The following is a 22,081-nucleotide window of genomic DNA, read 5'->3' as shown; positions in this document are numbered from 1 at the left end:
CGAAACGGCTATGCCACCGAAGCCCATGGATATTATTAAAGCTAGTTTTGAGAATTCTACATGAAGATCAACAGGTATAACTTCTGTCTTCTTATTCGCATAATACGACGGCTCCTGCACTTTTACAGATACCTCAGCGCCCAGAAATATGCATCATAACGTCCATCATCTCTAAACCAAACAGCAAAAAGAGCATTTAATGCCATTTGATTGGACATAAAAACACGGTGCCTGCTTTCTGTCTTTTGTTTGTTGTATGGAAACATACGGTAAGTACGTAGCAGGGGATGACGGATGATGATGGCGCGGCTCAAATGGTTAAAATTGGGCCATCGGAGCGGTCTTGGCTATAATCTTCACCGCGCAAAGGACCCTTAAAACGCTATGTTTCAGGTTTTGACCTCGCAAGTGCAGGGCCCCCGAAAGGAACAGGGTAAGTGTCCCGTTCTCGTTGTCCTCTAGCCTCGTATTGGGCTGTTGACTGAGGCTCCAAATGTAGTGTGTTCACTCTAGTGCATGTAAGTGTAAGTATTGCTTTCATCTTCTCTTTTCTTCTTTCTACCTTTATCTTACATTTCATCCACCGTCCACCACGTCCGTGCACAACACATCCTCTCTAGACACCTCCACCATCTTCTTGCCACCAGCTGCCATCAGCCTGCCCCACCTAAAATATCCAGCTTTATTTTTGCTCTAACACCAGAATAAAGTATGAGAGTTACAACCCTCGTCTCGGCTGCTTCGCTGCTCGCTGTAGTATGTATCTTTAAGAGCCTTTTCATTACCCGTATTTACCATATCACCTCCAGGCCACAGCCACTCCACTTGTGGTTCGTCAGAATGCTACAGCTCCCCAATGCGCAGAAGATTGTTTCGCCGATGTGGACACAATTGAAGTGAGCTGTCTACCAATTTCGACTATGAAGTTGGATTATATACTCATACCCAGGTAGTCTATTTGTTCCTCAGGTGACGTTGCATGTTATTGTACGGATCCCATGATCGTTGGTTACCTTCGTTCGTGCCTGTCTTCAAGCTGCAGCGTACGTGTGCATTTTTGCCCATCAATCCTGATCCAACGCTAACAATTCGCTTAATGCAGACTGAAAATGTCAACAACGCAATCTACTATGGCGAGGAAGTATGTGCTGCCAATGGTGCGGATGTTTCTATGCGTGATGACGGGTCGTCAACGACCGGCTCCTCTTCCGCCACTGCTGGCTCCACACCATCCTCAACGTCATCATCCTATGAATCAATTTCGTCAGCCAGTGAGACCACTTTCACTAGTGCCAACTCGGCCGCTGCTTCCGAGAGTTTGTCGGTCTCTGGCACTGAGTCTGCTCCGATAGCTGCGCAAACGTCCCAAGTGTCTAGCAGTGAAACTCCTACTACCAAGTCTGCGTCTACGTGAGTCAATTTGAAGTTCAGATGCCTTTCGTCTTCATACATCATTAACATGTTTCTCATAGATCCGTTGGCGAGACAAGCAGCGTTTCCTCCTCCGTTGTTGATGAAACTACATCTACCAAGTAGGCCCGGTACTTATATGACATTGATCAAGGCTAATGCTTGTTTTTCCAGCTCTGCTACGTCAGAAAGTCAGACTTCTTCATCATCTTCCGAAGAAAGCTCTGCTGTCGCTGCAGCTAGCACTTCTACATCTGCGTCAGCCTCAGTATCGTCTCCCACATCCACATCCTCTTCCTCTTCTAGTTCTTCCGCCCCGTCATCTACATCTTCTGAGAGTGACGCATCTTCGAATGTTGCTTCCACTGTCTCTCTAATCACCTCAGCTTCTTCAGAGACCGCCACTACTGCTGCATCTGGACTGGCTGCTTCTAGTGTTTCCACTTCTAGTGGTGAACGAATGATTGCAGGTACCACCGGCGTGATGGTTGCCACAATGTTGGCTCTGTTTGTGATCTAAGGGGATTTTGGGTTAATAAAGTAACCGTTACTATTTCGCCATTGCATTTCACGGACGATGTGGACGCCATTCTACACCTGACACCTGTAATATACCCTGATGATATATTAGTTGACAGCTTTTCTGTTTCAGACATGGAGGCCGGATCACTTCCTTGAATTGCTCAAGTTCATTCATGATAAAACTTCTTTCTGCCAATCGGCAGTTACGTCTTTTATCGCATTGTTGCCGCCATATAATTATTGGGAAATTGTCAATTAGAGGAGTTACGAACAGACAGCTACTGTCCCCCATACCATGCTAAGTTGACGCGGCTGAAATAACAATGGATACTCGGGTTGTCCATTACCTGAAAAAGAATTAGGGAGGCTATCACTTGAGCCCTCCTAGGGCTAGAAATTGCATTCAAACTCGGCCTGGAATATTTTTATAAGGATTAAGAACTAATGTTGTCCCAAGGATTAGAGTTGAGCAACTGGAAGGTAGTAGTTATAAGTTGGCACATCCGGCTTTTGCAGCCACTCGCCTTGACTTTTGGGTATCACACGTCTTATTTCAATTTTACTCTCCTTGCCTGAATTTAGGCGAAGGAGTGAAATCCTCACGCTGGACAGATCGAAACCACAACAAGACAACTCATGACTCATGACTCATCATCTCTCTGTACGCGCCAGTGTTCTAACAATCGTGGAGCAGACAGCACACCATGAACCGAGTTCTCGGACCGCACCTTGTTGGTAAAAATGATGACAACAACGCAAATATAGTTATGAAGAAGACAGTGAAATGCGTGCTGTGCAGATGTAGACGATGGGAAGCGATGAGAAGTAAGCGATGACGATGACGCATAACTGATGATGCATGCTCAACCACAATGGCGTGGTAAAGTATAATAAGAGAGTGCAATACCATGCATGAGCAGTGTAGGATGAAGAAACGAGCGAACAGTCGTCCGGATGATGAGCAAATGCGGGCGATAGACGGACGTCGTCGAAAAACGATGGACAAACGAACGGAAGAACGAAAGGAGTTAATAAATAAATGAACGACTTCGATTTTGGTAGTATAAAGTGAGTAACTTATCAAATTATCGCATGTTTCTCGGCCCGATATGCCATAGTCCGAACGGGTAATTAATTTAATATAAGTTACTTGTCTCTGGCACGCCGGGTCGCCTGCTTTTTTTTTTTCAGCTTGAAGACTCGTCGTTCGTCGTCGCTCGCCCTTTTCTCGCATCGCATAACTGAATCGCCGCAGACGTCATGGTTGTGAACGTCCAGCCCACCGATTCAGCCGTAACTACTGCTATGGTCGCGTGGATGGACACGAAACGAAGGTCGGCAAAAAGGACTTTTTGTAGCATAAAGGTTAGAATAAATTTGGGCCACTTGCGATATGGATGCAGTTAGTGGTTACTGCGATGCGATCTTCATCCATGTTTCACGCTTCTTGTTGCCTTTTTGTTTTGGGCGTTGGGCGGCTCATGCCGCTTTTGGAAGACGACGAGGGCCGAAAAGCGGGCTGGAACAGAAAAGAAAACGAAAAGGAGTGTATGACATCATTTTGTAATCAGGGCCTTGCGGAACCAGGGTATTTACTCAGGGTGTTTACTCAGGGCCATTCCAGTGATGGGGACGGGGCAAAGAGGGGAGAAAAGCGCGGCGAGGAAAAGTCGAAAAAGACTCATGCAAAGAAACTTCGGCGAGCTGTAGCCAGAAGAGTTAGGCTGCCATTTCTGCCATATTTTATAGTCCATAGACATACCAAGACCTGCCCAAACCTTCTATCCCTGCCACCCGCCCCCTGTCGTGTCGGCCCGCCAAACTTGAGGCATTGCTTCCGCAAACAACGGGCCTTAGCGTCATTACACGTCATATTCATTATAGACACCTCATCATCATCATCAGCCGGCCAGTCGAGCACGAGAATTCATTCGCCATCCCCGGCCAAATCTCGTTCGTCGACTATCAACGATCCATTTGTTCCCGGCCACCCCATTGCCATACACCATACACGCCAGCCACACCTTTGCTACCCACCATTTCCCTTTCTCCGACACATCCATTCGCAGTGAGTCTTCGGCCGTCCGATCACTTCGCCAGGCAGAGAAAATAGTAAAAAATCACCGACGTATATTTTACACCCGCATCATCTTTTTTTTCATCGACACAATCACTCATACCATCATCCCGTCCTTTGTTCCATCAGCGTCACGCCAGACATTATGGGTCGACAAGCTCCCCCGACGTTATCAGATTTTCCATCTGCCTCTGAACCTCGTAGTCCGCCGCCTGTCGACCCCCTTTCCCCTTCCCCGACACGATCACCTGCCGCCTCCTCACCTTTTCGTTCCCCAAGCCGTCCGTCCCCTGCAAGCAGATCATCGTCCGGCTTCTCTTTGCCAGTTCAGCAACCAACTCCTTTAGCAACCACGAACACCGGCTTCAGCTCCCCTTGGGCTGCTTTGGCTGCTTCTTCAGGTGCACCCACTCCGTCATCGGAAGTTCCGATGGGAAGAAATAGTCCTCATCTTGGATCTCCATTCGAAAGGCTCAATATCGGCGGTGGTGGCAACAACAGCAGCAGCATGTTACGGGACGACAGTCCTAGAATACAGTTTGGAGAGTCATTGGCATCTCCATTCGAAGGACAGTTTAGTCACGCAGCGCCGGCAATGTCTTCGCCAACAAGTAATAAACAGGCGTCGACCGGCGCAGCACCTCCCATCCGAGGAGGATTGAGTGCAGAGACACTCATGCGGTATAAGGCTATAGCAACGAGTGCCGGCAAGCCAGATATAGGCGGTGAGCCAAATCCTTTGGCAGCGGCTGCTAGAAAAAAGAATTCCCTCCCTACAAAGCTTTCTTCAGCAAGTCTAGGCGCGTCAACCCCGCATTCAACCAAATCGCCAAGTCCTCTGGCGTCAAGCGTTAGCGGTTCTCAGTCCCCCGGTGGCATGAAGCCGCAGATGATTGCACCCACTGATCTAGCAAAACTCTTGCCCAATTCTACTACTCTCATTCTTGATGTACGGCCACCTTCGTCATTTCAGTCATCGCATATTCCCTCTTCTCATTCGCTACCAATTCCCTCTACTCTGCTTCGACGTCCAGCTTTCACATTGAATAAACTCACGCAGATGCTTTCACCACATTCAATGCAAGAAGTATCGAAGTGGCGTGAAAAGAGTGATATCGTCTTGGTTGATGCTGACAGTGGTAGCGCTCCAGACGGAGGGGTATTGGATGGACTTGCTGGGAAATTCGGAAGAGAAGGATATTCGGGTAGACTGTGGTTCGTCAAAGGAGGTCACGCTGCGATGAAGTTGAGCGGCGCTTTGCCGTTGGTGTCAGACGATGATGAAGGGCCCCAGCCTCAACAGGGCGCGGCCGCTGCCGGTGCTCAGAAAGGTTTGATGGCAGGTAGATTAGCATCTTTAGCCTTCTCGCATGGTAGGTAGTTGCTGTCGCCGCCAGTCTTCGTTTTTGTAAAACTGACCATGAGTTCCAGAGTCAACCACCAGAGGCAAATCATCAGGACGCCAACCACCTCCCAAGGGTCTCACTATCCCACCCACCCCTTCTTTGAATTTCCAATCCAATCCCTTTGGTTCTTCCTTTCCTTTGACTACTGCTGTTAGCGAACGCCCAGCTGCTTTGCATCGGCTTGACAAGGGTCCGGTCACAACAACCGGCATGGCCGACTCCACACAGGCAAAGTTTCAGCCTGCAAATCCATTCTTCGACAACATTCGTCAAAACCTCGAGTTATCCCACGGTGGCATTACCGAAAGAATACCGCTCAATTTACCCGATTCTGTACGGGAACGAGCTGACCAATTCCCTGATTGGTTGCGCGAGCTAGTCACTATGCCAGAGCAGGACAGTATGGATAAGCTCGCCCATCAGTTTTACCAATTGGAGCTGCATGAACAGAAGCGACTGCAGGCTATCATGGAGTGGCATGCCAAAGGTTCTGGAGCTCTTCTGCAACCAGCTGTAGGGTATGACGAGCAAATCCTCAAGAGTGCTAGTGAGAGGAAGGGTTGGGAATGGGCTATACAGCGAGAAAGCGATTTAAATGAGTTGAAAAGGTTGATGAACTGGGAACGGGGAACTGAGGACATCGAGTACTTCCCGTTCTCTATCACCGCGGGTGTTGAGAGGGGTACTAAAAACAGGTGAGTTATCTCACATAACAACGCGAATAATCCAATTGATTTTGAAATAGATACAAGAACATCTGGCCGTACGACTTCTCTCGTGTTCGTCTTGACTCTCCGCCTGACCAGGATTCTGACTACATCAACGCATCCTTTATTCAACCCCGAGGCACTTCTCGACGATATATTGCCACTCAAGGTCCATTAGATGCCACATATCGAGACTTCTGGACCCTTGTCTGGGAACAGAACGTTAGGATAATTGTCATGATTACGAAACAGTTTGAAGGCGGATTGATCAAGTGTGGCAATTACTGGTGCGAGGAGCGATATGGGCATATAAAGCTGCAATTGATCAGCCAGTCTGGTGGGGAAGATACTGCGCTTCCGGCCGCGAACTCTGGATTTGATTTTGGAACAGCAGGAGCGACCCCCAAGTCTTCCAAATTCCCTCAAGAAAGTGACTCCAACATCAAACGGGTATTCCTCATCTCCCGCGATGACAAGCCTGATCAACCGCCGAGAAAGATCGTACAGCTTCAGTGCATTGGTTGGCCTGACTTTGATGTGCCAGAGACGCCGGACACGTTGCTCAAATTGATCCAGGAAGTCAACGATGCGGCGCACGAGGCCAAACCAGAGGGTTGTTACAGGAAAGCTGACGAGCCGCCTGTCTTGGTACATTGTAAGTACCACAGTTTTAGTTTCTCAGGTTGATACTAATTTTACGTAGGCTCTGCTGGTGTTGGACGGACAGGAAGTTTCATAGTGGTGGACGCTATCTTGGATGGCCTTCACCGAGACTTTTCTCAGCGTAGTGCCGCTGAAGCTCGGTCTGCGGATGGGCCTGCACGTCTTCCCGAAGTCATATCGCCACAGCATTCTAGCTCTGCAACTCCTGCTACTACCCTTTCAGCAGTTGCATCGCCTGAACCTGTCAGTCAATCCTTCGACTTGGGTGTTTCTAGTACATCCGTTGCCCCTCAGCTTTCAGGGTCTCCTGGTACGATACCTACTCAACCAGAGCATCAAGTCGCTCTCGATTTTTCGTTCCCACCCAAAAAACGGGGTAGTAATGAAACAATGGAAGTCGACCCTCCCAAGGCCGCTAACAGCGCCGATGATAGGTTCATGATGTACAGGATGGCGTCTGAAGGTACGAGTGTGTCGAGCGACACCGATACAAGAAGGCCCAGTCTGGTATCTGTACAAACATCCTCTGATCGAGTTTCTTCTGAGTCGTGAGTAATGTGCATTGTTCTATGGTCGTAATAGACTGACGCCGTAACAGGATACCCGGTCGCTTGGCTGACCCTGAGCCCGTTACTTCCCTCAACCGACCTCGGCGCGAACCTTCTCCACTTTCTAAGATGCGTGACCCAGTGTCTTGTGTTCTTGAAAGTATGCGGGTCCAGCGTATGTCCCTTGTGCAAACATTACGGCAGTATTTGTTCGTGCATCGAGCTATCATACACCATTACCTCCATATGCTCGACCACAATCAAGTGAAAGAAAGGCCTAATCCCTCTCCTTTACAGAAGCATGTTCCTTCCGTGGGCTCATCCGTTTCTGGTTCGGCGATTGGGTCACTCGGGTCAATAGGTACCTTAAACTCGGGTTCCGGATCTTATACCGACTCGCTTAGCACAAACTCTCCGGCTGATCTGACAAAAGGGAGTGTTGACGAAGACTCGCATACGAAACGTCGAGCCAGCCCAACCGAACTTCATCCTGATGTGAGACTAGGTGGGGAAGGAGGATCCGAGCTGTCCAAACGACCGAGTTTCAAGAAAATGAAGCCGGGAACTACTAGCGGGCGAATGGGGAGGAAATCGAGCGCGATGTGGAAGGGTATGGAGGAGGAAGCTGTGGCTGAGGAAGCTGTAACGGAGGAATTAAAAAATTAGAAAAGGAATTAACCATCCTAACAACCACTCAAATCTCGAACTTTACATAACAGTCATCATCCCCTACATAACGAACGCTTTTATCACAGGACACTTTATTACATTCAAGGTTTCCCCGACGTTCGACATAATAACACCTCCCTTTTCGACCAAAAGTCGAATGAGATGTTTCATCATAATCCTTTCCGGTGTTTCAGAGACTACATACAAATCATGACATTACAGCATTTGGGGTTAGACGGTTTTGCAGAGATATCCATCCGAACGTTGTTTTGCTAGAAGATTGTGAGATCATGAGATTATAAGACCATGAGTTTCGATACAAAGCCGAAAAGGCTCATAGTGTAGCTATATTTTATCATGTTTGAACATTGGGGAAAAGTGAGATCAGAAGCATGCATAAGAGATGGTTGCATTGCGTGGGAAGTAAGAATGATTTTGCATATAGGCGGTCCTCTTCGCATCACACCAAAATTCAACACGCAACTAGGCTTTTTGTTTGCCATCAACAATTGGAATAAATAGATATTCTCTTGATCAAGGGCTGCTAATACTAGCCGCGTACGCGACGCGTCCGAATATTTACGTACTGTCCACCGCTAGCGTCTAACCAGCCTTCAGTTCAGTCGCATTTTTCGGCCGCAGTCCCCAGGCCATTTTTAATATGCTCCATGCTCCACCATCAACTAATTCAACAGCTGCTGGCCGATGAATGGTGATCACTGATAGCTCCCGAAAAATTAAAATGCGGCGCTTATTGTAGTATCTCTCCCATGACCAAAGGCTGAGCACTGCAAATTCCAGCCGTTAATCGTTCATTATTTCATAATGGAGCGTAGTTTCCGAATGCGCAGGGCATGATGGCTAACATTGATCAGTATCAGTATCGTTTGTTCAGCTGTTTACTTCGTTGAAATAATTGTACAGCAGTGGGTAAAGTGATTCACTACAGTATTAGAGTACATATCGCGTTTGCATTGGCTGGTATATGATCCCAATCTAGTATGTACATACGGCCCACTCCCGTGAAGGGCCAGAAACTAAGAATCCAAGTTCGAAATATATGAAATAAAATTCTATCTAAAGTAAATGGGACCAGCTAAACCCGCAATACATATTACAGAGCTTCGTCAGCACTCTGTTCACCCGAGAAGCTCATCGGAGAGCGTTTCAACAAGCATCCATGTCCTCCCCACCTTCAAGCCGAATAACTTCTAATCTTGCACGTCTAGGACCTTGACCAAACCAAACGCCGCGCCAGCAGCACATCCACCAACAATCATGGTGCTGATAGCGCCGTAGGCGTAACCGTACCATCCACCGGTGGCGCCGGTGAAGTACGTCTTGAAACCACCGAAGATGAAGAGGATGATAGAGGTGACGATAGCAGAGTAGAGAAGACCCTCTTCGGCTGTGGAAGTAGCCATGTAAGGAATGAGGGGGATAAGGCCGCCAATGAAGTAAGAGAGGCCGATAGTAAGGGCAGAAATATACAGTCGAGAAACGGGGACTTCCTCTGCAGTAGTCGTTAGCAGCAATTCTGCGACCGAAAACGGAATAGCAACTTACCCATGCCTTCACCAAACTTGAGCAAGAATGCAGTCATACCCATCTCTTCATTGCCACGCATTCCACCATCCTCCTCTTCGACCTTCTTCGGTCTCCAGTTAAGCAATGCCCACTTCTTATTTCCACTCTCAGATACGACGTTGGCGCCTGACATAACACCCTCAGATCCCTCAGCACCTGAAGAACCGTAAATTTCATCCTCAACAGATCGGAGATCCTCGGCAACAAGTCGGGAAAGAGGCTCCTTGACACCGAGAGGGCCAAGGATAGAGTGGATTTCACGCTCCATCTCTCCAGAACAGGATCGAAGGACACGAGCTTGTGTTTGTCGTCGAAGATAGTGGAAGTGATCAAGTTCGGCTTGAGATGCAACTAAATTAACAAGTTAGCGACTGCTAACATTGTTATGACGATATAACTTACGGTATCCACCAAGACCCATAGAAATGGCACCAGCGCAAAGTTCGGCGAGACCACCGGTCACGACCAGGGACGAGCTACCAAGAGACGAAAGGCCAGCAGTAAGAGCGAATGGGACCGTGAGACCATCGGAAAGGCCGATAACACTGTAGTCAGTTCCCAGCAGATCGGGTGGAGTGAAGATACAAGGAAGAGGGAAGGCTTGGTCAGCGCCAACATCCTCCAGTGCTACGTAAAGAAAATATCACACTTACACATCACGAACAATTTCGGGGCTGACCAAATGTCTCTCATCATCTCCCTTGAGGTCCTTACCTATCGCCACCAGTCAGTTATCAACTTCTATACAGGCATTCAAGGTGCGACTTACAACACTGGCCGCCACTTTCGTGTGCACCACACTTGCTTCCGAGCGGCTGTACATCTCCCAAGACATCCTGAAGCTGTTGTGTTCTGTTTGAAGGATGAGCAGCATTGTCGACTGACCAGATGGCGCCGTAGCTGGTGCCGTTACTGGAGCTAGGGCGAGAGTTGACGTTGGAGTTCTTGTTGCCACGCAGGAGAGGGACTGCAGCGTTTGATTCTTGCTGCGAGTTTGACTTGCAGCAGCCATTGGAGTTGTTACCACCACAGCAGGAGGACATGTTTGTGAATATGGGGGCACTGCAAAAAGATAGATGAAGAAAAAATGGGAAGATGATGAGAAGGTTCGATTTTATGTGTGTAATGAGATTGCCGCGCTTAAAATAGTCTAATAAAATAAAATATTTTTAATAATTAATCGTGCTTTTTAGCCGATTACGAAATTTATCAAAGCCTCTTGAATCAGACGATGTGTAATCGGCCGAACCTGATTGGCCGCAAGTCGGCGGGCTCTTCGCATCGCCGTGCCTTCTCGTGCCACCGGCTTAATTACGGGACGGGCGGCTATTCGCGACTGACCGACCGATCTTGCCTTTTTTCCTCGCTTTCAACGAATACATGTACAGAAATAAGCCATGTCGATGCATCATTATTCAATAATCGTGTGAACGACTATCTGCTGTGAGCTTATTATATTTACAACATCATATTAATGCCGAGTCTGTTGTTATTCGTATTAAAAAAAGTAAAGTCCAATGCTAGTTTTACCCTCTCTCACACAAACGCTCCTCCGTCCAAGAATGATGCAAAGATGTCTTCCCCATTCCCGTCTGCCAAGACTGCACTCGCACTGCTCGTTTCGCCCTCTCCTCCACAAACCACCTCCCCTCCTACATTCACCTTCATCCCGGACGCACCTCCACCGAGACCATCAATCAACTCGTTCAAAGCACCGTATTGAGGGTCTTCAAACGTCGAAAGAGGGGTGTGATTCGTACCGGCAGACGTATTTTCCTGCGAGACGTAATCGGGATGGGACATCAAGTTAAACATCCTCTGAATACCCTCAAAGTCTAGCTGCTGTACACCACCGTTTCCACCAGCCTGTCTATCGTTATCGTGACTGTCACCCGCGTTGACAGAGTGTCTCAACTTGGAGCTGCTCTGAGGCAAGCGGTTGCCGTCTACGGGCGTCAAGCCAGACGCACTGGGCGTCTGTCCAGATACACTAGGAGTGTTCTTCTTCACAGGGCTCGACAAAAGGAGTGCAGAATGGGGAAGAGCATCTGAGCTGAGAACGGACATGGGCGGCGAAGAAGGGGGTAATTGGGAAAAGTCAAACCCTGAAGGAGAAGAGCCCGGCCCTGCAATGGAAGAGGTACGGTTGAATAACTGTGAAAGTACGGTATCTTCCTCAAGAGTAGAATCCGTGCCAACATGCCCATTCTCCATCATCGACGACGAAGTCACGTGGATAGGATTTGAGCGGTGGGCACCGAGCTTCGTTTCTTGAATAACCTCTTGACGATGGTGACGACGACTGTATTCTGGAATTTCATGTTGGGCCATGGTGGACATTGAGAAGCCCTCCACATCGAAAAATGCAGAGACTTCATCGTTCCATTCATTGTTGCCGCGAGATGCGCCGCTGCCTAAACCGTCGTCGCTGAGAGGAAGGTCGAGCGTCCTGGTATCAGTATTGGAAGGTGGATTACGAGTGAGGCGATGGGGATGAGGAGCAGGGCGGGCACGGAAATGAGGAGATTCATCTTCATCCTCAGGACTAGCCTCATTAACTTCCGACTCGAACGAATCGTGCATCGTCTCTACGAAGCCACCGGGAGAACTGGCCGCAGTGTATTTGCGTTGCTTTAACGATTTTGTTGCAGAAGCAGACCCACGAGGCGGGGAAGTCATTGGACCAAGTTTTGAATGTTTGTTGGGAGAAGTAGGCGCCCGACCCTTGTGGCGGGTGGCCATACGCCTAGCATCTTGCTCGACCGCTGCAGATAATGTCCGCTTAAATGACTCTTGGGCCCGAGCAAGCGGTTTATCAACTCGATGTGCTGGTCCATGTTCTGATGGAGCCTCGGAGAATGTACTTTGCGCGCGTTCGCTTCGACGATCGTCATCGCCGTCTGCCCAAAGGTTGGGTGGCCTCATAGTCCCAAGTTTGTTCCAGTAAAGACCACAAGCTGTTTAAGGTCAATATAAAATCCACATGCACTACTAATGATCACGTACCATTGCACACTCTCACACTCTGTCCATTTTCCATCACCTTGGTTCTCCAGATGGCAGACTTCGTTCTGCCGCAATTCCAGCATACTGGGTTTCTCGAGTCCTCTTGTGGACCATCGACAGCTTCGGCCTTTTGTTTGACAGCTTCCGCCAATCTCGCGGCAGCTTCTTGAGCCTCCTTTGCCGCCTTTTCAGCCTTCGTCGGTCTTCCTCTCTTTCGCTTCGGAGGTTGAAACTCCGGTTCCTCTCCATCTCTCAGGCGCTTGTTGTTGGGGTTGGGCTTGCCCGTAGGAATCGAGGTGCCAGTGATTTTTCCAAGCATATCGATGAATGCAGGGCTTGCCAGTAGTCTTTGTGCTTGCTCGCGTGTGAGAGATTCGGGACGTGCCAGGATATTTTCGGGAATGGAAGATAGGGCATCGTAGACGTTAGGGCCTTCAGAGGACGGAAGCGGGATTTCGTATGGTCGTTGACTATGTGCAGGGCGTTGTCTTGGGTCGGCACCATCAATAGAAGTGGAGGAGCTGTGTGACGAAGCAGTGACCTTGCGAGGACGGCCGCCAGTACTAGCAGATTTGGTTGGTCGACCACGAGCACGAGGGGGGTCGATGGGGGAGCTTGCGTGACTGATATTGTGACCGGGTCTAAAGGGCTGGTCGTGGGAGTAAGAAGATGATGATGGGTGGGCGGGAAGTTTTTCTTGGATGTCAAAAGTTTGCGGTGCGGGCGGGACTGACGCGCGTTTTTGTTGTCTAGGATAAGGAGGTGTTATATGTCCCCTTTCTTCCTTCTCTAAACTAGAGCGCCTCCTCCGCACGGCCGGCGAGCTCGCACGTGCACGTGCGAAGCCTCCAGGCGCACCTAATCCCATGTTCAAGCCCAATGAGATGTCAATACCCCAGCTTTCTTCGCTTACATTACCCATCTGGTCTGCCGCCATCAAAGCTTCAAGAGCAGACATGCCCTGAGTTCTGATCGCCGTAGTAAACGCTACGTCTCGTTCTAGCCGACCGGCGATAAGGTTTTTGCCTTGGCCATGTTCCGCGAGGCTCCAAGAAACAAGACCTTTACCTGTCCATACTTCGCTACCAGTCGTGTCGGTGTTGCCATGGTGGGCTGAGCCGACGCGTGCACGACGAAAATATGTTTCGCGGGGATCCAGGACGTAGAGAGATAAGTCGGATGTTCCGGGATAGGCAGGATGTAATTCAGGACTGCAATAGAGATGGTCAGCTGGTTCAGTGATATGGGCGCCTTTTCGACGTGTTCAAACAAGACCCACCTGGCGGCCAGAACCCCCTTTACCACAGTTTTTAGGTATATGGATCCCCATGTCTCGTCGTCTCCACCAGCAGATTGAGGATGTATGTACACTTGTTGTAATGACGGAAATATTGTAGAGTAGGTCTGTGAGGAAGCAGGGATGTAGTAGGAGACGCGGACTGTGGTTGGTTGACGTTGTTAGCACACGAACAGTGCGGTAAAAAAGGGACGCGATGACGTACCTGGTAGTTGGTGAATGCGGTTGGGAGCGGGTGGGCATGACATGATAGACGGAGTTGGAAGGAAGGAAGGAAAAGGAGGAGGAAGTAAGAGTTATAGGATTGAAGGTTGCGGATGGAGATGGAGTGGTGCAAGAGTTGTGAGATTTTCTTGCTGGCTAATCACCCGCGGCGTGCAGTGGGCGGTGGGAGGTGCCGGGGCGTCTCTGTGCAGTGTGTCCACGCTTGGCAGTGGGAGCACGCTGTTCGGGGACGAGGGCGACGCGCGTTGTTGGCTGCAAGCACTACTACACCGTACAAAGCATACACGCAGTAAGAGTCTACGCGTGCAAACGGAAATGAGACTGCACCAAACGAATGCCGCACACCGCACACCTCGCTACCAACGCGCCTCTCCCGCCAGGCACAGCAATCATCGTCATGATCAGTCGCGTCAATCCCTGCACAACATCTTAATCGCGCAGCCCATTTACTGTCCATCGTGCGTCTATCAATGATGCTACGGACACTATCAATCCCAGTCCATCCGCTCAGTGTACTCTAAAATCTTGCTTCCGATTTGCTCAGTCACCAGGTCTCCGCGCCCACCAGCAATTTTCAGGATTGCAGAGTTTAGAGGTGATGCGCCCAGGATGTCCACGTGATCCGCCCTGCATAAGCTTTTGTCAGCCTGCTCTAAAATGGATCATGGAAAGAGTCTCACGTCTGCGCGCCACCCCGAAGGTCCAAGCCTTCAGGTGTATGCTTGTACTCTATATGCACGTCAGCATCATATTTTCCTTTGTGCCTGGATACTTACCCTGCGTAATGACCTCTATTCCCGCCGGGTTCCACTTGGTTTTACCCTTCCAACCCTTGACACACATACTGCCCAGACTGACTACTGGAATCGTCCCATCGCCATCCCCAAATTTCACACCCGACCGAACTTCTGGGCTACTCCCTTTAATGGTAACAGCAGAATCGATCCAATGCCGACGCGCAAGAGGAAAGTCCAGAGCTGTCCGGTTGACAGTAGAGTTGTCACATCCGTTGGACGGGTCAGAGGCGTCACACTAACTTGCAATTCAGCCAAACCATATGCTGAAAGTGCATGGCACTTACGTAGGCCTGATCACCCGCTGCATCAGAGCGAGATTCATCTTGCTCATACTCTCCTTGCATATACCAGTATGACCTCTTGACGCCTTGATCAGCTTTGACAGAATATAAATGATCTTTCACATTTTACCTCAGTTCCTTTACCATGTCCATACAAGCAGTAAATTTTCATTGACGGAGCATCCGGCAATTGAACCTCCAAAGGGTTTGACCACTTCCGGCCATTAGACAACTTCTCCATGTGTCCAGAATAGACTGAGCCTACCTTCCTATGATCTTTCCCGTTCTCCTTCAACTTCTTCTCATCAGTTTCGAATCCTTGGCTGTAATTGCTTTCCATCATTCTTTGAAACGATGGAGGTGTATGAGTAAGAATATAGGGTCCCGCCTCATTCACTGTCAAGTTGGGCGACACAGTCCATTCAGAGAGAGACTTGTCATCAGGAGATACCCCTGGGTGACGGAAAGAAAAGAATCGCCCATGTGTATCGGTAGCATCCTCAGGGTCATCTGGAGCGTGGCTCTCATTACCCCAGATTCGGTTACCACCCTAGGCGCTCCTAATCAGACAGGCGCCAGTAACAGCAGCGAGGGCGAACTTACCTTTAGCCACATGGAACTACTACCGGGCCATCGCCTAAAGAGTTTGGCTCTTTCTCTTCTTGAGAAGAACTTCTCGAGTACCCATGATCCAGCGGGATGCTGCCGCAGCACTGTGAGTTTCTTCGTTTTAGGCGTAATGGAATAAGATGAAGACCTACAAGCTCCACGGTGTCTCTCATTTCACCACTCAAGAAGGCCGTCATAGCCTTGGTTACACCAAGCAAGGAACCTGCGACGTTGATCCAAGCTTCAACGTGTTCCTACAAAAGATGTATGCTGTTGGCTGATGACTTCTTACCGAGCCTTGTACGTACCTCTACCCAGTGGGGGCCACCACCGCCACCGAAACCGTTCGCAATAGGATCAGATTCAACCCATTTCAAACTATGTAAAGGTCAGTTCACATCCCCAGCAAACCTTCAAACCAACAAGTACTGCGAAGACAGTTAGTAAGGGTCATGATAGGGACATTGTGCCGATCTGCTCACGACTAGAAGAGTTCCGCCCATCCTGTCACAAATACTTTAGCGTACGATCACAATTTGTTATCACTTTACGCACGAATGAGAACAAAGTACAACCTTTTGCTTGTTGTGCCAGTGAAGCATCTCAATTTTGTTCTTGAGCTTTGTAAAGTAAGCATCTCGGATCTCAAGGTTGTAATAAGCCAATCGCCAATCATAGGCAGCCATGTCCATAGAGTTGGTGTCATATCCCACGGTAGCCAGGTTTTCGACAACCTTCTGCCAGATCCAGTAGCCTTGAATGAACTCGGACTACATGGCAAGATGTTAGAGGTCGTGGATCCAGATGAATACATAACAAACATACGGCGGCATCCAGACCCTGGGCAGCTCTAATCTTGAATCCCGGTGGGTCCAGACCAGTCTCTGGATCAATACTGAGAGCTTGTACCCATCGTTCCCTACATTGGTCAATAATGCCAGCATTCCATGGCTACGGATTTCAGATAACTGACTTATTACTCAATACAGCTCTAATCATTGTCGATGTCCCCTGTTGTCTTGTTAGGTACAGTACTCTAGGATAAAGGATCGTACACCCACCCATAATCTCTTTCTGAAAAAACTCCTTGCCACGACCTCTGTCCCCCAACTTTCCAAACCCGTTGACACAATACCAGGGATAAGAATAATTGGGTGGTGCTTCTCGATACCAAACTCCGCTTTCACCGCTTCGCCCACCGTAAAATCTCGATTTTCCAAAGCTCTTCGGGCAGTGTCTACTACAGTCAAGTTGGAAATCAGGTCGCGTGGATCTAAAGAGGTGGGTAGGGCAGTCCAGACATCTTTTATATCGGCCCTGAGGAAAGGCATGAGCAAAGTGCCACCATATCAAGTTCGAGAAGACTTACGGAAGGGACGAAAAGTCCATTGCCCAAATAGCGATGATAATACCTAGCAAAATACCTCTGATAGTTGGTCAGCATAAATACTGCATGCAATGAATGACATGGGGAGATATCTTACGCAGAAAAGAAGAACTGTGTAGCGATGTAAGCGTCCAGTGCGGCAGAGATACTAGATGAAGTAGACCCACTTTGCGTCCAAAGATCCATTGTTTCCAGCTGGTGGGCTTATCTTGACTTGGAGTTTCATCATGATGTGAAAAGAAGGAGTATTCGCTAAGGTCTATGTTTGACCCAAGTTCCACTTGGTTAAGCCTTTCATTTATAACTTTCGGCACAAGACAGGCATACCAATCTCGTCAAAAGGAGTTCCTGGAGCTAATGGAGAAGGGGGATTCAGTTTTGTATTTCCGTAAAAATTAACAAACGAAACCAACCTAATAGCTTTTGACGTTTAATGTGCAAAGGTCAGGTTTACCGTGCTTCTTGCTTTGAGCGGAACCACCTACATGATATCTCCCATCATTCTGCAGATATGAGAAACAGTCAGTCGTGGCTCCATCAAGGTGATGAACATAAAGATGCTTACATTCTTCTTCAATCTGACATTAAACTCGACATTATCCTTCCCACGCGCTTCCTTATCTGTATTTTGTGATCTCCGTTGTCGTAGATTAGGTGTTGCAGGGGCGGGCATTCCCTCGATAGCGCTACTGGAAGGCGACGATGAGGCTGGAAGAGACGGAGAGGACTTGGCTTCCTTTTTGCGAGGAGGCATAACAAATCGTAGCGAGTGTGGTGTAGAGACAAGTCCCGTTTCTGAATTACTATTATCGAACAGCAGCTTCCGGTAGACGTCGGTCTTCCTTGTCACAAAGTCGCTCGCCGGCGGCGCCCGCATAACATAACAAGTCATGACGTTGGTGGAGGTAATAACAATGGATCACGTGACTTGACGAGTAGCTGCAAAGATGAAGAGATTTGCGTGAATATGTGTCTGCCACCAGAATGAAGCCATTCGTTAGGCAATGACGAATAGAACAACCAGGATGGACATTTTAGGATATGGGAATAACCTATCGACTGTCGCAGTATAGTAGAGTAACATACATAATGAAACAAGGAAACTCGTGTAATCGCAAGGATATATTGTACAACTCTACTTTCTCCTTTCCATCTTCCACTTCCAGATCTTGCCCTGCCATTTCTTCCTGTCCCCGTTACGATCTTCCGGTTGAGACTCGTCTTCCACCCAGCCGTGATCTCGTATCTTTCTGGCAGCGCCCTTCCCCATAAGGCCTTTCGTTGTTTCTAACTTAGCTTCGGCTTGACGCAAAAGTTTGAGTCGATTCAGGTGGGCTGAAAGATCTGAAAGAAGTTGTAGACGATATTCCTTCAATGGAGTTGTTAGTCGAAGGCATATGATAAATATATATATTTAGACAGACTCACCCTTGCTTCTTGAGCTGCTGCTTCTTCGTCGAATTCCTCCTTCGCCAGCTCAACAGCCTTTGACTTTCTCTTCTTCACAGGCTGTGGCTCTTCCCAACCCAGGTCGATCTGCTCTTCCTCCGTTCCCTGCTGTTCCTCTTCTTCATACTCATTCCCGTAATTTTCAACTAGAATGTCAGCAACATCCGGCAGACCACGACTTACAATCAGACCGTTCATCGACAAATACCACATGCCCTTCTGAGGGCGCTTTGCCCTTTCCCTTTCCTTTCTTGCGGGTCAAAGCAGGACTGAGGACAATGCCCATCTCCGCGAGCTTTTCCACCTCAGCTAGCTCAGACGCAGCGGACCATTCTTCAGTAGCACTTGAAGCGGGAGCAGTGACTTCCAGTTCTGCCCGAAGTTTAGTGACGGCCTATAAGTGTCGAGTTTAGCGTCACGGATTTCGGAAGGTAATAGCGGGAGTTACCTTTTCATCCTTTGCTATCTGGACCCTGATGTAGCCTAAATCTTGACTCTTCAAAAGTTTGACGACTTCAGTGCTTAACGCCTCGAACCCTCGCTCTCCAATAGCCACACCACCCTTGGTCTTTCCCTTGACCATACCCCAGTAGAACTCATCCTTGTTCCTAAACGCCGCCTTCTCGCGAAGCTTTCGAATACGTTCTTGCTTGGATTTGTAGTCTCGTGCACGGTGCACGTAATCTTTGTGCTTTTCGAGATGACCGAGCCGGGCACGGTGGAGGGGTTGGGCCCGCTCCTTGTGATTCCTACGGGACATGAGATCTACAATGCATCAGTGACAAGCTTCGTTTAGATGACAACGGCTTACTCTTTCGTGCTGCGTTGACCATTTTGGCTTCTTGTGGCAAGGTGGTAGCTCTTGAGTGAATGTAAACAAAAAGTACTTTTGGATGAGATTGAAATTTGAGGGGTAAATTAAATCCCGAATTAATCCGCTTTGGAGGGGATTTGGGACTTTTGACTTTTCTCTGGAACCGGCTCTGCACCTTCTCTTTCCGCTAAACCTATAAAAGACGACACTCTCTATACGGGGCACAAAATCCGCTCAGGAGTACAATAATGCTGTCAAGACAAGGCTTAGGCCTGGCAGCGAACTTCATACGTACCCCGCTCCGGAGACGCTTCCCCGCCAACATCCCGGTTCCCGCCCACGCAGCGACATTACAACCCCAACTACGAGCGCTATTGCTTCAATCGAGACTGCGATATTACTCTCAATCCAGCAAGAAGCAAGAGAAGATCGATAAAGAGAAGGAGCCTGAGGAAGAACGCGCCCCATCTCCTATCCCCATACATCCACCTGCATCAATTAAACTCCCATCCGCTACAGCATCTCCTACTACGTCTCCCACTTCTCCCGGAAAAGACGCAAAACCAGACACTTCTTCTATTCTGAAGCTGCTCACTCTCGCAAAGCCGCAATGGAAGCTTTTAACTGTCGGCGTTGCCTTCCTTTCGGTCTCTACAGCTGTCAACTTGTCCATTCCATGGGCTATCGGCCGAATTATCGATTTCTTTGCGCCGGGTTCTGAAGAAACGTTGCTGTTTGGGTTACCCCTGGAACATGCTACTGGAGCTTTGGCAGTGGTTCTGCTGATTGGTGCGGCTGCCAATTCAGGTAGAAGTGTTTGCCTTCGACTTGCTGGACAGCGTACGGTTGCTCGCATTAGGTACGTGTGTTTTCAGTTACAGGATATGAGTTTTATTGACGCTTTGCAGGAACAAAACTTATGACAAGTACCTCTCTATGCCTCCTTCCCACATCGAGGCCTCTGGGGTTGGTGACGCTCTTTCCCGACTCGGTCAAGACACCTCGATTGTCGGCCAATCACTCAGTGAAAATCTCGGTGAAGGTCTGAAGGCTGTCCTCGGTGCTGGTGCTGGTATCGGTGCCATGTGGTTGATTTCTCCTACTCTCACGGTTGTCATGCTTTGTATCATTCCGCCTATCGCTCTCGGTACCTTTTTCTATGGCCGATTTATCCGCAAATTATCTTTGAAGACTCAAGAGGCGATGGGCGGTATGTCTAAACTCGCCGAGGAACGTTTATCTGCCCACCGAACGATCACGTCATCCAATACCCAGGCTATGGAGAAAGGACTTTATGCTTCCAAGGTCGATGGAGTCTACAAGCTCCAGAAAAAAGAAACTGTCGCCAACGGTATCTTCCAAGGTGCCAACGAGGTCGCCGGAGACATTGGAATGATTGGTCTTCTAATCTACGGTGGTGTGCTGGTCAAGCGAGGAGAAATCTCAGTTGGTGATATGACTTCCCTTTTCATCTACGTCAACTGGATTGAGTGGTCCCTCAACAGTAAGCCTGCTTCCAAATCTTAATTAATCGCTGCTGACCTTTTCTCAAAAAGCTCTTGCTGGATTCTTCACTGGCCTCATGAAGGGTGTCGGTGCTTCTCAACGTATCATTGGTCTTCATGCTCTCCCTTCTCCCATCCCCCTCTCATCCGGTAAACTCTTGCCAAAGACTGATGCCGGTTCAATTGAATTGAGGAATGTCGACTTCGCGTACCCTTCTAGGCCTGATGCCAAGGTCCTAAATGGTCTGAACCTGAAAATCAATAAGGGAGAAAGAATCGCTCTTGTTGGTGGTTCGGGTTCCGGTAAATCTTCGATTCAACTTCTTCTTCTCCGATTCTACGATCCTACTTCTGGCTCTGTCCTTTTCTCGGACAACGACATTCGAAAGTACATCCCCGAGTCCTGGCGATCGCGCATTGGTGTGGTTCAACAGGATCCCGTATTGTTTGGCGGTACTATTGAAGAGAACATTGCATATGGCCATCCCAATGCTACTCGAGGGGACATCAAGAGAGCAGCGCAGGTCGCCCACTGTGACTTCATTGAGAAGCTTCCTCAAGGCTATGACACTTTGAGTGAGTGTGATCATATCTCATGAAATACTTGACTGACAATCCATGTGTAGTCACCAAAAACAGTTTGTCTGGCGGTCAAAGGCAAAGAATCGCCATTGCTCGTGCTCTTGTTGGAAACCCCTCGGTTCTCCTGATGGACGAAGCCACAAGTGCTTTGGACTCTGAGTCCGAACATGCTGTATGTTACTCTTTTTGATATGACAGCGCGCGAGTTAATGAAGGATACAGGTCAACGCCGCTCTCAATGATCTCTTCGCCAACTCCGACATCACTGTCATTCTTATTGCGCACCGTCTCTCGTCCATCGCATCCGCCAATAGGGTTGTACTCTTGGAAGATGGTCGGGTTGTCGAGGACGGCACTTATGAAGACTTAATAACAAGAAGAGACGGCAAGTTTAGGAAGATGGTGGATGGACAGTTGGCCAAGATACAGGTCGGCGAAGTGGAGGAGGGGCCTGAACCCGTGTCGGAAGAAGAAGGCCAACATCAAGTTGAAGAAGTCAAAGAGGATGCAGAGGTGAAGGTTGAAAGGAAGAAGGAGTAG

At 48.8% G+C, this 22,081-nt stretch overlaps 7 protein-coding genes across 7 annotated transcripts; 3 read left to right on the top strand and 4 right to left on the bottom strand.

Annotated features, from left to right (window-relative positions):
• Positions 1 to 711: 711 nt before the first annotated feature.
• Positions 712 to 1,930, top strand: CNBI2180 (hypothetical protein; the record flags this gene model as incomplete). The annotated part of the gene is made up of 6 exons (XM_768511.1): positions 712 to 756; positions 810 to 896; positions 954 to 1,043; positions 1,103 to 1,410; positions 1,473 to 1,532; positions 1,585 to 1,930. 6 exons carry the CDS (start codon positions 712 to 714, stop codon positions 1,928 to 1,930), a joined length of 936 nt encoding a protein of 311 aa, XP_773604.1.
• A 1,420-nt stretch (positions 1,931 to 3,350) lies between these two features.
• On the top strand, positions 3,351 to 7,999 carry CNBI2170 (hypothetical protein; the record flags this gene model as incomplete). The annotated part of the gene is made up of 6 exons (XM_768510.1): positions 3,351 to 4,000; positions 4,214 to 5,382; positions 5,441 to 6,110; positions 6,161 to 6,777; positions 6,826 to 7,333; positions 7,384 to 7,999. 6 exons carry the CDS (start codon positions 3,351 to 3,353, stop codon positions 7,997 to 7,999), a joined length of 4,230 nt encoding a protein of 1,409 aa, XP_773603.1.
• A 1,214-nt stretch (positions 8,000 to 9,213) lies between these two features.
• On the bottom strand, positions 9,214 to 10,632 carry CNBI2160 (hypothetical protein; the record flags this gene model as incomplete). The annotated part of the gene is made up of 5 exons (XM_768509.1): positions 9,214 to 9,515; positions 9,569 to 9,940; positions 9,992 to 10,134; positions 10,243 to 10,303; positions 10,359 to 10,632. 5 exons carry the CDS (start codon positions 10,630 to 10,632, stop codon positions 9,214 to 9,216), a joined length of 1,152 nt encoding a protein of 383 aa, XP_773602.1.
• Positions 10,633 to 11,125: 493 nt separating this feature from the next.
• Positions 11,126 to 14,140, bottom strand: CNBI2150 (hypothetical protein; the record flags this gene model as incomplete). Its single annotated transcript, XM_768508.1, has 4 exons — positions 11,126 to 12,546; positions 12,596 to 13,806; positions 13,875 to 14,034; positions 14,098 to 14,140. The coding sequence occupies 4 exons, from the start codon at positions 14,138 to 14,140 to the stop codon at positions 11,126 to 11,128; spliced, it is 2,835 nt and encodes a 944-aa protein (XP_773601.1).
• A 465-nt stretch (positions 14,141 to 14,605) lies between these two features.
• On the bottom strand, positions 14,606 to 17,945 carry CNBI2140 (hypothetical protein; the record flags this gene model as incomplete). The annotated part of the gene is made up of 22 exons (XM_768507.1): positions 14,606 to 14,744; positions 14,798 to 14,846; positions 14,894 to 15,149; positions 15,199 to 15,273; positions 15,326 to 15,409; positions 15,461 to 15,745; positions 15,799 to 15,897; positions 15,957 to 16,058; positions 16,113 to 16,182; positions 16,228 to 16,232; positions 16,287 to 16,308; positions 16,360 to 16,574; positions 16,630 to 16,723; positions 16,778 to 16,815; positions 16,866 to 17,121; positions 17,174 to 17,230; positions 17,289 to 17,302; positions 17,359 to 17,450; positions 17,519 to 17,545; positions 17,605 to 17,611; positions 17,677 to 17,694; positions 17,757 to 17,945. 22 exons carry the CDS (start codon positions 17,943 to 17,945, stop codon positions 14,606 to 14,608), a joined length of 2,193 nt encoding a protein of 730 aa, XP_773600.1.
• A 381-nt stretch (positions 17,946 to 18,326) lies between these two features.
• Positions 18,327 to 19,400, bottom strand: CNBI2130 (hypothetical protein; the record flags this gene model as incomplete). The annotated part of the gene is made up of 4 exons (XM_768506.1): positions 18,327 to 18,560; positions 18,620 to 18,786; positions 18,824 to 19,034; positions 19,089 to 19,400. The coding sequence occupies 4 exons, from the start codon at positions 19,398 to 19,400 to the stop codon at positions 18,327 to 18,329; spliced, it is 924 nt and encodes a 307-aa protein (XP_773599.1).
• Positions 19,401 to 19,702: 302 nt separating this feature from the next.
• CNBI2120 (hypothetical protein) lies at positions 19,703 to 22,081 on the top strand (the record flags this gene model as incomplete). Its single annotated transcript, XM_768505.1, has 5 exons — positions 19,703 to 20,313; positions 20,363 to 20,958; positions 21,011 to 21,535; positions 21,586 to 21,713; positions 21,764 to 22,081. 5 exons carry the CDS (start codon positions 19,703 to 19,705, stop codon positions 22,079 to 22,081), a joined length of 2,178 nt encoding a protein of 725 aa, XP_773598.1.

This window comes from Cryptococcus neoformans, chromosome 9 (genome assembly GCF_000149385.1).
Source record: "Cryptococcus neoformans var. neoformans B-3501A chromosome 9, whole genome shotgun sequence".
NCBI classification, from domain to species: domain Eukaryota; kingdom Fungi; phylum Basidiomycota; class Tremellomycetes; order Tremellales; family Cryptococcaceae; genus Cryptococcus; species Cryptococcus deneoformans.
The sequence above is the reverse complement of the archived record's forward strand: the minus strand, read 5'-3'. Positions and strand labels throughout refer to the sequence as shown.